Source organism: Helicoverpa armigera, chromosome 27, assembly GCF_030705265.1.
Source record: "Helicoverpa armigera isolate CAAS_96S chromosome 27, ASM3070526v1, whole genome shotgun sequence".
Taxonomy (NCBI): Eukaryota; Metazoa; Arthropoda; class Insecta; order Lepidoptera; family Noctuidae; genus Helicoverpa; species Helicoverpa armigera.
The window spans coordinates 8,212,790-8,231,356 of record NC_087146.1 but is presented as its reverse complement, the minus strand read 5'-3'; the positions used below and the strand labels follow the sequence as shown (position 1 = coordinate 8,231,356).

The following is an 18,567-nucleotide window of genomic DNA, read 5'->3' as shown; positions in this document are numbered from 1 at the left end:
TTCAATTCGAACGAAATGAAATGAAACGAGAAACGAAAACGAACGAGACGCCGAGCTAGCAAGCAACCTGTCAATTTACAATATTGACATTTATTTTGTCTAGCCTAGGGTTGGGCTATTACATGGTTAACCAGTTTTCGATATCGATTAATTTTGTCCTGTAATTTGCATTTTGCGTTCAGTTCCACTTTGAATTGACTTTCTGCCTCTGTTAAATAATAATTTGAAAAATAACTGTGTGTAACTCGACTTCAAAAAAAATATTTTCTTAATTTGAGCTTCATGCATGTATTTACGCATGTTTGTGCGCGATTATCTTAGCTTGACTGATCCGATTTTGACGCAGCTCTTAGTATATATGAATTTGACAGACTTAGGAGAAGGTTTTGAGTATATTATTAAAGATGGTTGTATTTTTTCTAAAAAAATCTTTAATTATCGATATCGATAGTAAATGAGGTCATGAATATTGAAATCTCTACCGCTCAATGACATTTTACGTGGTATTGCCAGCAAGAATTACTTTGTGGAACTGCGATCGGATACACAACTAAAAATGTTTTTAGTACATCATATATTTTGTCGGATAGCAACATATCCGCGCTCTTGTCAAATTGAAGCGAGTCGCCGCTGATTCCTTTTTAGATCGAAAATTCCTAATTAAAGGTAATGAATCCAAAGTTTCTAAAGAAATCCTAGTGTTTAAGTGAACTACGAAATTGCTGTGGTGATTTGCGGTAGAATATCCACGTATCTACACTATTATTTTAATATTTACGTTCAGTGTAAGACCAAAACCCGCGCCCATATTATTTTCGCACAAGTGTTGAAATAATTTTAATTTCCTGTGTTTTACGGTGATAAGGCGGCGATATATTAACGTTAGATAAGAATTCAAGTGTTTAAACCCCTAAATAGGGCTTAGTGCTAAGTATTTACTGCAATAAGACTTTAAAATCATACCATTTGCTTGGTTATAAGTCGGCACTTGCATGGAACCTACACAGGTCTATAATTTCAAAAATATTCTGTTTTCCAAATACTTGAAGATGTTTAGCACCTTTATTTTTGTCGAAAAGTGACGTACATCACGTTTATATCTTCATTTTACTTATTTTAACGAGATGCATATTATGCATCTTGCATTTGCGCACTCAAGAGAGGTACCTACATACTTTATGTAACTCTGTTTAACTCTGCAAGTACGTTCAATCAATTACAATTTATTTGTCGTCGCCAGTTACATGAATATTGTAGTTACATTGTGTATTGAGAGACTGATATTAATAGGTTACTCTTGTATTACAAAACGCCAGGCATACCTTACGCCGAAACAAAAATATTAAAAGTAAAGTAACATTCCTATTTAGTTAATAAATTATAATGAGATACCAGAGTGTTAGATGGTTCTTTGTTACTTGAATTCAGTCTTAATTTATTCTTTATAAATTGGGTCATACTAATCTAAACTCTCATTTAAACATTGATTAACTTAAATTGGGACCTATAAAAAAGTGACTAACATTCTTTTATCATCACTAAGCTATTTTAAATGAGTAATCTGATACTCTATTATGAAACTTGTGTTTATATACCTACCCACCAGTATTTTAAGATATCATTACAAAAACAGATAATGTTAGCTATATTATTATTCGTTTTCACTTGTAGGCCAATACAGTTCTGTATTTGTTCATAAATCACTCATATCTATTAATTTCTTGTATGGAGCTAATTAGAGAACAATAGAAAATCAATGTGTCTCGCGTGGATCTGCACATACAAGAAGTTAATGACAAGCACAAGAAAATCCGTGCAGTAGCTTCTGTGTTTATTGTGCACAGACAAATCATATACCTAGATTTTTGATGATATATATCAACATAAGTATAGCTAATACTCAGCCTATAAATTTTTACCTACAAAAAAATCATATTCTATTTATAAGCATTTCTTTTAATCTGCAGTTACAATAAAAAATCTTTATCTACCAACAGGAATCTCTCCTAGCAACATAATACAAGATCCAGCGAAGACTCCACAATGCCGGAACTGACTGAGCTGGACAAAGCCACCGCCTCCATGACGGAGAAGCAAGGAGGAGACCGTCCTCGGACAGCGACTCTGATGATACTATTCCTGAATTGGAAGATGCTGGTATGTTTATTCCTTGGAATAAATTAACTTTATACAATGTAGGAATTTTTTAAAGATTTTTGAACTATGATTGGATCCAGTAGCGTTTAAACACAACATTCTACTATTTTCTAAATAATTATCTTTGCTGCTAAGCTGATTTTGAAGAGACTATCTGCCTATTTTAAGAACCGGTCAGTGTCTTAGGAGCGGAGGAACATCCTTTTTACAAAAATATCAAATTGGTTCTTCTCTGAACAGCTTTTTGCAGCATGGTAATACATACCTGCTTTAAGGAGTATCTCAACTTCTCAAGAGGATTGTTCAATATCTAGTAACAATAAAACATTCAACTGCTGATCTCCAACAATAATTTTAACAAAATGCTTTCATACATAACTGACAATGGTATTCATTATCTACAGGTGCACCAGGCACCGGAGGTATCTCCAACCCCATTGCTGGCATCGACATCGTGTCCAAGGCTAAGCAGTCGCGCGGAGAGAAGAAGGCGCGCAAGATCATGAGTAAACTCGGTCTTAAGCCTGTAAGTCACTCCAATTATATCTCCTTAGCTGCCACCAGCCACTTAAACTTCACCTTATCTGCTTATAGTCAGAAGACTGATCGCATGATTGCAAAAGAAAAAAAAAAAAACCTGCCAGCCGGCTTCAGCAGTTTTGTAAGGGAATTACTTCGCGCAATCGGATTAATAGCGCCCATACAAATAATCTTTTTGCGATCCATCTTGCAAATCCTAAAAACGTCCAATACGGCTGAATACACTTGAAAGTATGGTTAACCTACCAAACAGATGCTGAACAAAACAGCATCGCATCGCAGTTTTATCTAGGCCGCCCTAAAAGTAGTGTTACTCAGCTGAATCTGGTTAGACTGGAAGACGACCCCAATAGTTGGGAAAAAGGCTCGGAGGATGATAATTCTGATGTATGAGCTACATTACTGTTAAATGTAAGCGCATAGCGGAAAACATTGTTTAGCCGCATGCAACTGTAAAATTCCTATAAACATCTAACTTTTCTCACAAAGATTTGTTGAGTACTCAAAATTGTTGTTACAAGATTAACAGGGTGGGATACACATCAATAAAAATCTTTCAAATTGTTAAAAATATATGACTCATTTGTAATGTTTGCAAGTCACTAATGATGATTCAAATATTATATGTTGATTAATCGTGAAATCTACCTTGGCTGTGTCTGAAGTGGCTTAATATGCAAACATTATAGGATTATCTTCACAACTGATACATTATATTTAGGAATTTTCTTATACTAAAAGATTGAAGGAAAAGTACTTATTTTATCATGAAATTAATATAAAAAAATCAAGAAGGCTTCCCAGATACAAATAAAAAGTATTATTTAGAAAAATATTTTCTTGCACTTATTGACATGCATTCTATCTACACTAGAATGTTTAGTAAATTACCGTGACCTAAATAAATTAGCAAAACTATTTAAATATTTTTTTAGTTCTGACTGTTTAGCAAGAATTTGTGTCAACTACTAATTCATATTATATGTATTTCTCCCGACCACAAACAGGAACATTGTGGTCACATTTTTCACCACAAATAATTAGATAACACGTTTATTTGACGTAATACTATATCATTTATAAACGGGAACAAATATAATGACCACCATAAAATGCTTTGATACCCTAAATTTTGCAACCAGAAATATCTACTGAACACCAGAAAAATAAAGTCTAAAAATGTAATAGTACCAGCTATTTTAGTCACGACTTCACTTTAAATTGTATTCGACCACCAAATTTAGTAAATGATCACCAACTCTTGACGACCAAATTAATGTATTATTTTTGCCTAAATAAGTCACTGTGATTGCCATAAAATGTAGGCTTATTACTAAATAAAGTATTTTGATGCCATATTAAGTTATGTGTCCGGCTTGCAATGCATGCGTGAGTGTCAGTATGACGAGTGACAGGGAAAATGGAAGAAAATGACATATTTCGCCGACGCCAAGTAAAATTGGGAACAGGGCAGGAGAAAGAAGAAGAAGAATGTGTTTCTCAATACACTCTTATCGCACTGTTTAGAGGCATGCAATAGACAATTTTCCACGCTAGTGCAGGAAAAGGGTCCCCATAATGTTATTACATTTATTTTATCAGGCCGAACTTATTTTTTTGGAGTCAGTTTACTTAAACAGGATAGCAAGATGTAAAAACTTTTTTGATGATCATTTACTACTTTTGGTGATCATTTACTACTTTTGGGATAACAATGATTTTTTTGGACTCATTTTGCTTAAATAGGATAGCAGAATTTAAAAACTTTGGTTTATAATCTTACTTTAAAATGGTGGTTTAATTTTGGTGATCATTTACTATTTTTGGCTTACGCATGATTTATTTTGGAGTAATTTCACTTAAATAGGATAGCAAAGTGTTAAAACTTTGGTGATAGTTTTACATTAAAATGCGAGTTTCATTTTGGTGATCATTTACTATTTTTGTCTGCTGTTTGTTACTATATCTGGTGATCAGTTAAACATAAGCCTTTATAAACCATCTAATATTGACATTTTTTTTTAAATTGGTCCAGTAGTTCCAGAGATTAGTGTGTTCAAAGAAATTACCAACTTCATTATATTTGTAACCTGTAAAGATTTCCTTTAGTTATCAGAATCACACAAAAACATAAGATATCCATTGCTCAACTCATGCTTAACGTTTTATAACATTTCCAGGTGCAAGGCGTAAACAGAGTGACAATCAGGAAGTCCAAGAACATTCTCTTCGTGATCAACTCCCCGGACGTATACAAGAACCCCCACTCGGACACCTACATCGTGTTCGAGAGGCCAAGATTGAGGATCTGTCTCAGCAAGCCACCATGGCTGCCGCTGAGAGGTTCAAGGCTCGGAGAGTGCTGCTGCTGGCAATGATGCGGCTGCTGCGGGCACGGTATGTTGGATAAACTTAAGAATATTGTTTTATGTAGTTTTGTATACAATGTTGAGGGAAATGGGATATAGAGGTATGTTTTCAATCATGCTGCCAACTGCAACTGCCGACAGCACATGGCCGCGATTGCATGTCAGCCGCAGCTGCACTACTGGTTTTATGCATTTACAAGAAATCGTTTTGAATCGAAGCATCAGTAGGATGTGCAGTCGCTGTCGGATATCTGAATTCAAAACGAACCTAAAACTGTTTGAAATCTGGATCTGTGCAAGAAAATTGTGTGTTCAATGGGCTACAAGAGGCTACATATGTTGTGTAGGATGTCCAATTTGCTCGACTTTTATTTATAGTTAAAGAAGAAGAAAGTTTAAAAGCAAGACCCAAGACACTAATGATGATAAAATCATGATTATTCTATTGACCCATCATGAAAACTTCCTTGGCTGTGTCTGAAGTGTCTTGTGCAAATATCATTCTATACTAAACTATAAAAACTATCATACAAATTATACAGAAAATATTTTAAATATAAAGTATATTTTAGTTCTTGGTTAAAAATATTTACACACTGTACTGTGTGTATTCAACCTCTTTTCATCAAAATAAAAGTAAATAATTCAAGTCTAGCCTCCATAGCGCGATTTCTACTTAGTTTACTATTAATATAAGGAATATTATACATACATATTCTAAACCTCATTTCTTCTCCACTTCTCCACAGACCGTAGCTCCCATAGCCGAGGAAGAAGACGAAGAAGGTGTGGATGAGACCGAGTAGACGAGAAGGACGTGGAAATAGTTATGTCACAGGCCAACGTGTCGAGGGCACGAGCGGTCAGAGCCCTCAGGAACAACCAGTCGGATATCGTCAACGCTATTATGGTATGTACATTTTGAAAACAGTTTTATTAGAAAAAGTCTCTGATAGCCTAATAGGAACTTATCTGACAAATAAATTATAACTTTAGCCAGTTTCATCGGTTAATAAAGTTTATATAGCCTATCAAGAACTTAATTGAAAGATAAACTATAATTTCTGACTCCGTAAGATGTATGCATTGCATTATTGCTATCAGTGTGTTCTATTTTCCTCTTTCAAAATTGGTCACCGATTACACTGGTTAACAAGTTTTGCCACATAAACCAGTCCAAATTTGGCTTCAGCACTGAAAACATCCTAAAAGTGAAGTCTCATTTCTGTGGCTGGAAGATGGTCTAATTTTGTTGACCAGTGTTATTGCACGTGGGGACCGACCTGTCATCATAAATGCTTCTTCCAATTAAAACTTCACCAATTTATTTATTTTTCTTTACTTACAGGAGCTGACGATGTAGTTCCTGCTTTCTTAGTCAAGAGTATGTTAACTGTTCCTAGCTTTAAGTCTCCGAAAACAGCGGGCGGGTGTCTCGCGTCACGCTGACTCACACAAATTGGATCCAAAGGCTGCAATGTCGGCTCATAGCATTGTTTTTACGGTACGGGAATGTATATAGGCTTATTTACTTCAATACAATAAAATTATCGTAATACTATTTTTGTTGTTTCATTTTGAATTTGAAGGATTGTGAATACGAGATTTTGGAGCGCTTTGCGTAAGCGCTGGTTTTAGTCGCTCATAAGAGTGGTTTCACAATATGGCTGTCCGCCCACGTCCGGTAATAGGTGACCGAATTTTTGTAGGAGGTAAGAAGTAGGTAGGTATTGAAAGGTGACAATTAAAACTCCAATAAATTAAATTAGCTTATTATTTTATTAGTGCAATAAGGCATCCATCACACGTTTGGTATAACCGCTCGCATACAGAAAATGCATTGACTTAATATTATAATTAAAATAATATTCTAGTTACTGCCAAGTCCGAGAGGTGCCTAGCGGGTGCTAAGCGTTTAAAATATCTTAAAATTCACTTTGAATGCTAATAAAAACAATTTTCTACCAAAGATCGAGGTTTTTAAACTGGCAATTATTTTTGGTTAGCATAAATTACCAAAAATATCAATTCTTTCTAGCATCCAAAGTTAGACGACATCTTTGGGCCCGAAAATTGATAATTTTCAATACATATTTTTGAGACAGAATTATTATAAAAGCTGTATTCAGGATATCTAGCGAATCCGTCTAGCGTTATAAGGTTAAAATAATAAAACAATTATATTCTAACAATGTGGTATTGTACTACATATTATGAAATATGTACATTTGTGATTGATAGTAAAATATTTAGCAGTATTTTATAAGTTTATGTCAAGTCCAGAGTTGTTGCTTGTTGAGAATATTTTTGCATGGTTAATGAGTCTTTTGAAATACTCATAAGATATAAAATTTCTTGTACAGTTCTTGTCAAATAATTTTGCCAATCTGAAGTCAGCAGTAGTGTTTTTAGGCCAACTTCAGTATTTAAAATCAAGCAACAACCAAATACACTTACAAACTCTACATTTTCAATAATATCTATTTTTAGTACTCTTGTATGCACAAAGATTTGTATTCAGACAGTACATAGAAAATTCAAATTGATCCTAACTGTGTCATCGAAATGACCTCCACATTACATTGCCTTCTCAAAACCTATGTGCACACAAAAATACGTTAGGCGTTTTATTACAAAAGATCATAGATATAACAGTAGATAAGAGTTAGAGTAATACTTCAGTAGTCGATGGAGTCAGCCGGGGAGCGGACGTCATCGATTTTCAGGATCATTTTCACGAGTTGTGTCGCGAGAGAGATCTGCTGTTTCTTTGAGTGAAGTGATTCTATCACGTTCATTTTCTTCATGTCGTTTGATCCTGAGAAAAGGTTTTGAGTTTACACATTGGGCACAGTTTAATTGATCGTTATTGGACTATGTAATAAGACCTCTATCCGGTCGTGTCGGATTGCCGTCCCATCGGTTTATGAGAGTAAAGGAATAGTGAGTGCACCTGTGTCTGCGCAAATGCTCGTGCACTATAATATGTCCTGCGCAGCTGGCTGATCCCCATATATGAGAACAGCCGCCGTGGCCGAAATCGGCCGTGGACGCCATTATAATAAAACCTAATCTGTACATAGCTGTATAAGTTAAGTTAAACTTAAGTACCATTAGAAATACATATGTACTAGATATTTCTCTTGTCGAACTTCCGGACACGGAAAAATATAGCTTATGTACCAGGCACTGTAGCTTCGCGGAAGTGAATGAATTTTAAAATTGGTTTATTTGTTTTGGAGCCTTTAAGGGTACGAACAAAATAATCCTCTTTATTATATTAGTAAATTAGACAAGTCTATATTTACCTGTGCCCATGCAGTCGATGCCCAGGTAGGGTTGTTCTCCGACACCTGTCGCGACTTGATCTCAGACAAAGTGTCGATCGGGGACAGACCACTGTAAACAAACAATTACAATTAAAACTAAGGAAAGATGCTAATATAAGATTACTAGAGAAGAGAGATGCCATGCCTATGCTCATAGGTTTACATTAAAAGTTAGGAAAGATATTCATAGTAATAAATCGAGGCTTGGCTGCAGGATGTAATCCTACTCTCATGCAGCATGGGTATAATCAACTGCCTTCATGCATACGCATAAGAAAGGCGAACTCATACATTCAGCTGCATGGCACGTCTTTCGGCATTTTTCGATACTATTATCTATAATTATATTTTAAAATATGGATTTAAAATATAAAAATAGTCTCACTGGCATCGGAAACATGGTCCAAGCTACCGGCGGTCAGGGCTCTATAGAGTTTAATATTATTAGGAGCATTAGCAGTTATTTGAGTATTCCTTACCTGTTTTCAGACAGGGCCAATGGGATAGCCTCCAGGGCGTCAGCGTAGGCCCTGTAGGCGTACTGGTCGAGAGACGACAACTTGTCGGCGGCGCGGGCGACGGCCAACGAGCACGAGATCTCGGCAGCACCTCCGCCGTAGACGACGCGGGAGTCCTGGAATATTCATAAAAAGAAAATGTTTAAGTGTGCAAGGTCAAAAGAAAATTGAAGTTGACGATGGCTGAGTCAAAGGCGGGTGGATCGATCAAACACAAGGTTTCATCATCATCATCATCTCAGCCATAGGATGCCCACTGCTGAACATAGGCCCCCTAAGATCTCCACAGATACCTGTTGGAGGCGACCTGCATCCAGCTTCTTCCGGCGACGTTTATAAGGTTGTCTGCCCACCTTATTAATGGACGTCCTACGCTGCGCTTGCTAGTCCGTGGTCTCCACTCCAACACAAGGTTTAGGCAACGAAATAAATTGGTAGGACCCGGCTGTCAAATGAACATGTTTGGCAGTCGTTACGTGTAGTTAAAAGCCAGAAAGTACGACAACCGTCTTACCAGGTTGCCTGGGAAACTAGGTTGAGGAAGTCAGATACACTGTGGTCCACATATTTAGGCCTAAGCTCTAGGTAGATTTATACCTAGTCCACATTAACAAATGTAGTGACATTTATAGTTATTTTGATGCCTAAATCATCCTATATATTAACATACCTGCACCAGACTGCGTACGATGCACAGGGCATCATGCACGGACCGCTTGGCCTCGTCCACGATCATGCGGTTGCCGCCGCGCATCAGCACCGTCACCGCGCGGCTGTTGGAACACTCCTCGATCACCAACATCTCCTCCTTGGAGGTTCCGAAGGCTGAAAAATTATACAGATAATATGTTAGATAAAGATAGGTTAGGAAGCTACGAAACTAGGAAACGCATGGGAAGTAAAGGTTCGGCATTTTACGGCTGTCTTTTCTAAAGTTTGATGTTCAAGCAGTGCTGTTTTGCAGCAAGTTTCAATAAATGACTTTCCCACTCGGTTTCGGTGAGAACATCTTCGCGCACTGATAAAAGGCAATAGGCTTCCTCGATAAATGGGCAACCTAACACATGAATCGTTTGTGTAAATAAACTAACGAGAAAATTGGTGTTTAATAAAATAAATGAGCCCATGTTAATTTACGAGCTCTTTTAAGCACTGTTCTCTCAAAATTACTTGATAACACTTCACAATTGGTAATTTTTATAGTGAAACCTAATAAAATTATTTACAAACATCATTACACTCAATGTGACTAGCACTTAAATAAAAAATATACTCACTAAGTTCCCTCACAAGGCCACAGGAGCCCAACTTGTCCGGGGTCAGCTCTTCAAACCGGGGCACAATACGTCCCCGGTGGCGATAGCAATGAGCTCCATCTCCGGGCCTCCCACCCACCGGACGGCTGGCAGACCTTCGGCCAGGAGAAGGTGGTTCGCCTCGTCGTCGAAGCCCCATTGGCAGATGGCTAGAGTTGCTCCAGCATCCTATATGTTGAAAAATATTGCTTTTAAATTGTCACTTGTGATAGAAGAGTATGGAAGGACAAAACATGTTGCGCCGATCACAAATAAAATTGGGATAATGGCAGGAGTTTGTGGCTAAGTTATAGCCAAACCCATCGATGGATTGTAAGGTTAAGCAATGCTTGGCGGACAGTCCGTCGCTTGGTGACCATCTTGTCAAGACGAGTTCCCCGTGTTTCGCAAGCCCCGGTAAATTGGTGCGTTAGAACTCCTTTGATGAGATTGGGCTTGTCAAATTCACACCATTTTTATATCTCCATAATCTACCTAGGGAAGTATTCCTCCCTTCATGGGGCCTCCATCCAATCCAATTTTCTCTTACCCCCTTATGCTTGGTCTTCTCGGAGACAACTAACCTTAACTCTTCGCACCATCTCCAAGAACTTGTCGTGTTCGTACTGCCTGAGCTCGCGGTACTCGGCGGCTGAGCCTACTTGCAGCTTATGCTTGGTCTTGGGTTTCGGCGGCTCGAACGGGCAGGTCAGGATCGCGAGTTTCACGTCCTATGGAGGTAATGTGGAGTTAGCAATAAATAAGAAATGTAAATAAATCGAGCTTGCAAAGCTTACATTGCTGTTACTGTTACAGCCTTTTATCGTCCCACTGTTGGGCACAGGCCTCCTCTCACGAGGAGAAAGCTTACATTATAATATTATTTTCAGTAATGAGACATTTTATATAGTTCTTTTATTACGATAAATAATTTTATAGTGAACTGTACTGATCTACAAAAATAAGTCGCGAGACGTTTGCGAAAAACTGATTTTCGTAAACTTTATCAAGTCTTTTGGACAATATCAATGTCGACCTTAAAATTATATTTTTCCGCAGATTGGTGCTTACAATTCCTGATATGACTTTGTTCGTAGCAAGCTTTTCCATTTGGTACTTGATTTTGCAAGTCTAGTTTTACTCACCCTCAACTGCTTAGGCATCTGCGGATGGCTCATGGTCTTGTCGATGACAACTCCTCGGACCAGCATGGAGTCTTCCATACGGCCTCCCACCTTGCCCTCAACTTTGATCAGCTCGAAGTTCACGTCGCGTTTCTCCAAGTCTGCTACCGAGAGTACCGCCTGGAAATAATATTGGAAATAAATGAAGACGACGCGGAAAATATATCTTTTACTCGATTTTGCCCGCGATTTTGTGTGTGTTTGATAGTTACATTTGGACAGCATTATGGTAACACCATATCAAAATTCATAAAGCTAAAGAGTTCGTTTGTATGTTTGAACGTGGTAATCTCAGAAACTGCTGATCCGATTAGAAAAATTGTTTCAGTGTCAGACAGCCCATTTAATGAAGGCCAGGTTTTGTGCAGGTGCGCGAAGTACGTAGGTCATACGGGTCGCGGCCAACTGACGAAAGCCAGTGTTATTTATTAGTGGATTTTGAATAGATCCCTTGTAAACCACTATAATTTTCGCAAAAGCCAATATTTTTCTACAAATTAAGGAAAGAAATATACTTACATCAACAGCAATCTCAGCCATCAACCGATGGCACTTCACCACGACCTTACTGCCGAGCGTTGTCATGGCAACCTTGATGAGATGCTCGCGAGTCTCCTTGTTAACTGGGAAAGCTTCACTGATGCCGTCCAGGTGGGCCAGGGCGGTGGCTGCTGCCATCTCAAAGCCGTCAGCCACGCGGATGGGGTGGATGCCCTTGTCCAGGAGATTGGAGGCCTGCTCCAGAAGGGCTCCTGTGGGTCGGAGTGTTTGCTTTTAATATACATAAAAACATGTTTAGGATTGGTGTAATTTTAATATATTTTTGATTATGTTGCTCTGTGAGTTTGTAGTGTGAGTCTTTAATTAAATTATAGATTTGGGATAGCAAATTTATAAAATAATATCACATGTCTTTGGTCAGACAATATCTTGTATGATTGTAATTTTGATTGTTATGCTGTAAAAGAACTTTTCTTTGTTTGTGACTGCAATGTTATTTTATTTTGAAAGTTAAAAGTAAAGTTTGATAATATTGTACACTTCAAAAATTTTGTCTACAACATTTTGAGCACCAAACAATGGTATTTCTAGCAGCAAAATCTGAACATACCAGCCAAAACCACAACCCCAGTGGTACCATCACCGATCTCATCGTCCTGACTCTGAGCCAACTGCACTAACAGCTTGCCGATCTGGTGTTCCACATCCATGAGCTTCAGGATAGTCGCTCCATCGTTGGTGGACGGTCACGTCTCCGGGGAGACCATGAGCTTGTCCAGCCCACGGGGACCGAGGGACGTCGGAGGATGCTGCGATTTGGCGGGCTGCTGAGATGTGCGACTGTGGAAAGGTTTAATTTGTTAGTTGAGATCTACAAATGTTTGTGTTTTGTGTATTTTTTGTAGTACTCTGGGAAAATGCAGTATGCAGGTCCTAGCTGGGAGCTATGTAATTTCATTTGCATGTTTTCACTTCACAAATACATATACAACAATAATATATGTATGGGATATATGCAAATTGTTTTGTAATGAGTAAAAGTTGATGATTCATTTTCTTTTTTGTTCATTTTATAAAATGTAATTACCTTACAGGGTACAAGTGTTAATCGTGAAGTTCATTTTAAGGTGAAGTTTTGCTAAGAGTTATTACCAATATACCTAATGCCTGAGTAAAAATAAGCTTACAGATAGCCAAATACTGAAACAACAATTTTAATGATAGCTCAAACATTGCTTCCATCTCATTTTCACACTTAGTTTTTGATAAAAGTCGCATACTTTAAGTAACTTCTAAAGTATATAGGTACATATGAGGTAAATTAATAGAACAAAGAAAATCTAAACAAATAATTTCATTAAGTAAATATAACTGTAATACAGCTTTTTCAGTACATTAATAAGTTATACTAGGATAATAACCCATTTAGAGAGAATATGAAGTAGATATCGAGATAAAAATCGTACAGGTTGTCCGAATACTGATCATGTGATTCATAACACCTGACAGAACTATTGCATGTAACTTCGAAAATAAACCACGAATCTATACTTTCTTGGTCTTGAAACGTTCGTCTGAAGGTAAATCACAATTTTAACCCAAGTTTCAGTGATTAATTTGTAAATTTTATGATATTTCTCGATTATTCCGAATTATGTTGACAAGATTAGGTTATACATTTTTTATTCGTTTTTCTGGAGTATTATATAAAGCTGTCGTATTATTATTGTGAGAAGCGGTATCTAAGACCCTTAATTAGTGTTTAGAAGTTGCTAGACAGTTATTTAAAGTAAAGAATTTGGAATTAATTACCTTCAAGGCATCGATACCGGTTAGCCTTTTCTGCTTATCTTGGTCTCTCAAAATGATAAATGGACGACCATATTCGTCAAAGGCCACCGCTCCGGGGAACAGAGCCATTTTTTATTATATTATCACTTCACAAACTCAAGATGAAAGCAGATTTAGTTTCATAGATTTTCACCAAAATCGAAACAAAAACCAAATGACAGTTCTGTAAATTGAATTTGACAATTGGCCATGTGACCACAGATGAGTTATTGAAAAATTCCGTTTTACGCAGAACCTTGAAGTGACTTTGATGTTGAACGGTAGTGAAAAGCCAAAGCCTGTCGACTGAATTCCGCAGTACGCCAGCAAGACACTATCCGATGGGCTCCTTTCACTGCAGGTGAACCGTGTATCAGCTATATCAGAGCCTAATGGACTGGTACCTACCTACGCGACGTGACGTTGGGAAGAGATGGCAACATGACACGATGCGATGATATTTATGTTCCTTGGAAGTTGGGCAGTATCATGGCAGTATAGATTTAGACTCCACTAATATTACATCCACTATTCATTCATCCACATCTATGTCGGGCAGTTAAAGTATCATAATTCACCATTCTGCTATTTGAGTTGCAAGACAGATTGATAAACGAAGCACTGTGATCTCAGCATTCCGGCCGCAACACAGGTGCCCGATGGAGGCATTATGGCGCATCCACATGCCGCCGGCTTATGCCGCCGGGTTTCAGACCGCTTTGCCGCTGAATGCAGGCCGCCGGTATACCGGCGGTTGCCGGCGGCCTGCTATGAAATTATACGACAACACTACCACTCCGTATCGAAGCCGCAAGCAAACTGCCGCCGGCAACCAAAGCCGCGCGTGCCGCGTCTGAGATGTGGTAAATGCCGGCGGCACGGCCGCCGGGCACGTGTGGATGCGCCATTAGGATCTTTTATGTGCCATCCTAGTATTACAATCACACCCCTAAAATACGTAATAATGAAAGAGCAGAAATAACGAATAAATAACTTTATTTCATAATTTAACAGACCGTCTTCCAGGAAGGAGGTTTCGCATTATCATAAATAGTAGCAACGACGTAAAATAGACCAAAAGCGCAAGCTATTAGAGTAATACCATACAAGATCCGATCACAAAACCCACCCTTCAAAAATACAGGGCGTCCATCTTCGCATTGAAAATCGGCTTGTAATTTCTTCAATTTCACCAAGCTTCGCTGTTGTAGCAGTGGAGGCGTGGTAGTAATGCCTCGTCTTAAATATCTTGCAACAATAGTGAGTAACATTATAATTTGATCCGTTCGGCAACGGTTTGTTGAATTAAATGATTTTGAAAGCAATTTTGACAGATTTATATTTTTTAGAACGTCTGAGTTTGTTTATTGGCCAGTTGTTTTGGTTTGAAAGTTACTGGCTGTTTGGTTCATTGGACCTTTTGCTCGACTACAAACCTGTTTTCTGTAGCTTTCAATTTAACCGACTTAAAAAGGAAGAGGTTCTTAATATTTTTGTCATTGTTATTCGATTTCTTGAAGACGCCTGCGGGCCTAGCATGACCGCTTGAAATCTATCGCAATCGCTACAGCTATCACTTCCGCTATAGGTATATATAAAGCTACCCTTGTTACTGTTTTCCAGCATTGTTAGAGGCGGAATACAGATTTTCGCTGTGCAGGCGGGGTACATTGGGCAGCACCATATGTGGTGCAGCAATATAAGTGGTGCTCTGCACCAGCATCTGTTTTCGTCATGCACTCAAATATAAAAATAAGATAATAAGACAAAATACGCAAAAATATGATTATATTGCTATCATCATAATTAATACATCATTATTCATATTCATAACATATGTCTTAGCTATCCTTTCACAAATACACTTTCGACAATGTCCTCACTGTTCGACCGAAAACTTTTACCGAGCGACAGAAGACTTAATCTGAAGACTTCCTCGCTCGTTTTCGACGTTATATATCGAATCTTTCGAAAGCTAATGCCTTCCCTTCTTCTTCATATTCTTCTTTCGTCACACAAACGAATAGAAATCAGGATCTCGGAATATCTGCTTTCCCTCCCAGGCATAAGTCAAAGGATTTTCCGCTTTCGTAACGTTGACATCAAAATGATCTAACGCGAAGGATCGGACCTCATTGTAGACCCTGTCTCGGAAACCAGGGAACATAGCATTGCCTCCATACAAAACGATATTTTCTAACAAACTCTCTGTATGTTCCTCTGGGCAGGCCGCTATTGAGTTCATTATAGCTTCTGGTATGCCCATCTGAGGGATGCCCACGTCTGAAGGGTGGAATAGCAGCTCAGGTATAGCGAATCTTTCGTTGTTTAGCCGAAGAGTTTGCTGTTCCAATTCCTCGTCCGGTTTGACGATGTCTCGTAGAAACCCGCGCCGGATTGACGTGTAGTCTGGAAGAACGTAGTCTTTGACTATCGTGTTTTCTGGACCTGGAATTTGAAATGCCAGTTTTAATGGACAACTGAATCAATGTGCAGAATTTAGGGCAGAATGATTAGGAACAGGGCACGGATCGATAGATCATGGCAGATAGTGGCCCAACTTGTCATGACGAATTCCTCCACGTTTCGGAAGGCAAGATAAATTGGTGGATCTTGAATATCTTTGTGCATGTTTGGCTGTATTAAGGGTAGTCAGAAACGACCAGACACAGTACCAACATTTTCGTACATATTAGCGTTTTATACGCGTTTGAAGCTCTGTTTTGTGAGAGTGAAAATCGCGTACGAACACGCAACTCGTACGAGAGCGTTGATATTTTACAATCCCGTATAAGTATGAGCCTCTGTATAAATACGTTTTGGAGGCGACCCGGCACGTGCCGGGTCGCCACGTAGATGTACCACATACATGAAATCGATTTAGATTGGACCAGCAGCAACACTCATGTAGTCGCCCTCAGATAACAACCGATTCTTTGCTGTAGTCAGCGAACTCGTTTCCGAAACTTACCTTTTCACATGTACTGATTCGAAAGAACACATCGGAAAATGCGCGTAAGTCAAACCCAAAATATGAGAAAAAGCATTGGTCTGAAATCACCCTTACGTATTTTATTTTATTCTTTGTGCTAATGGACATTATATTAACCAGTATATTAAAGTATTTAATTTAATGTGATTAGGTATAACACACCCGATACAAGAGGTGGTACTTTAATTCGTCCACCGTCCATTACCATTGTATAATGAGGGGTGATGATGTGTCCCAGAGAAATATACAGTTGAAAGAACTTTATTGGTCAAGAATTTATACATTGCGGTCAGCACAGTATGTCTTCTTTCATATATTCCTATCTGACATCATCTCACAAGTAAGAAACAGTTACTTGTGAGAAAATACCAGTGCATTTTATGTAAATCCTTAAACTCTTAAGCAATGTTTTGCTACCAAAACTCTTTCTACTTGGAAACCGCTTGTTGTAAGACTAGACATGACAAGTCACCATGATGGAGCCCTTGCATATCAAACAGCTACAACCCACTTATTGGGTAATACTTTCTTAAAATAAAATAACTCACCTTTCTTTCTTGCAATTTCCATATCTGCTAAAAGTCTTGAGAGACAAAACATGAATCCTCCTTTGCCTGATTAATTACAAAAGTCTCATCCATCACATTGAGCTGTCTATATGATAAAACCTCTTTCAAATGGTTTGTCAGCACTTTTCCACCCACATCTATCCGTCTTATGCCCTCCCGTACTTTTTGCCATCAATATAAGGAACTATGTTTGTAAAACTGTAACCAGTATCAACTACAAGTGTGCATTTGTTTTATGATCTTTCCTGTACTTGTAATCAGCTAAATCTGTAGCATTTATCCGTAATAACGACGTACATTCGTATTCTTCAAAGAAAATTCAGTCATAGCCTCCTGTATGGAGGCAAAGTTAAATAATGGCTCTGTTATAATCAAAGGTGTCTCGCTAAAGTTCACAGGACAGCATTCCTTGCTAAACATGTAGTCCCAGACAGTTTTTGTGTGTCCCAGTTAATAAGAAAACCTCTTTGGAAAGGAAGAATGTAGAATAGTCCAGAGGCGTCGCGACAATCGTCTATCTGTGACCCAATGAATGGACGCCGTCTTTCCGACTTGGCTTTCATGATGCAGTTCGGGACTACCTTCGGCTCCATGTTGGAGAACCCCACCTTGGCGGTGTAGCCCCATTGTCGAGGATATAACAAGATGTTTCAGACATTGTTGATACACTTTTAGGTTACCGGTTCAAAGTTTCTAAGACGAATATACATTTATACTCATAAATTCTTGATGAAGAACATTTCTTCACACTATATTCAATTCAAAGATTTCGTCGAATAAACATTTTAATGGAAAATCGCCAACACAAAACCGACGCTTCACAAAACAAAACAATTTTAATGTCAAAAGATGACAGTGACAGAAAAGCGATTTGACACTATTTTTTTGTTATTGCGGAGGGATTCGAGCATTTTAAGCATTAGGTCAAAGTAAGCTGAAGTTTAGCTACTTAGATCTTTGCCATTAGTTTTCTCGGCCCTCAGAATTTAAGGCCTTTCTTTCTACTGATCTGAGTTGGTTTATGAGTTATGATATGACGAAGGGTTACTTTACTGGCAAGACTCTTGTGGAACTATGCAATGACCCTTAAGTACAGTCAACTTCAGGTCAGTGGTAACAGTTTTATAGGAAAATCGTGCTTATTACTATCGAGTTAAGGTGCATGACAGTTACCACTGATGTGCAGTCTACTGTACCAACCATACCAAGATACCAAGCAATTTCAGGCCATAAGCCACTGAACTTTTTCTTTACTCAAGCTAACAGGTTCTGTTAAAGAAAAT

The 18,567-nt window shown here is 38.2% G+C and overlaps 1 protein-coding gene and 2 pseudogenes across 1 annotated transcript; 1 reads left to right on the top strand and 2 right to left on the bottom strand.

The window, feature by feature from the left end:
* Positions 1–513: 513 nt before the first annotated feature.
* Positions 514–6,429, top strand: LOC135118879 (nascent polypeptide-associated complex subunit alpha-like; annotated as a pseudogene).
* A 397-nt stretch (positions 6,430–6,826) lies between these two features.
* Positions 6,827–13,928, bottom strand: LOC135118922 (T-complex protein 1 subunit epsilon-like; annotated as a pseudogene).
* Positions 13,929–14,702: 774 nt separating this feature from the next.
* LOC110369617 (actin-related protein 6) lies at positions 14,703–18,112 on the bottom strand. Its single transcript, XM_021325110.3, is given in 9 exon segments — positions 14,703–15,743; positions 15,746–16,171; positions 17,264–17,293; positions 17,296–17,442; positions 17,445–17,519; positions 17,522–17,602; positions 17,605–17,724; positions 17,727–17,906; positions 17,909–18,112. Coding segments are annotated over 9 exon segments (1,161 nt in total). The 5' UTR covers positions 17,943–18,112; the 3' UTR covers positions 14,703–15,675.
* Between the last annotated feature and the right edge of the window lie 455 nt (positions 18,113–18,567).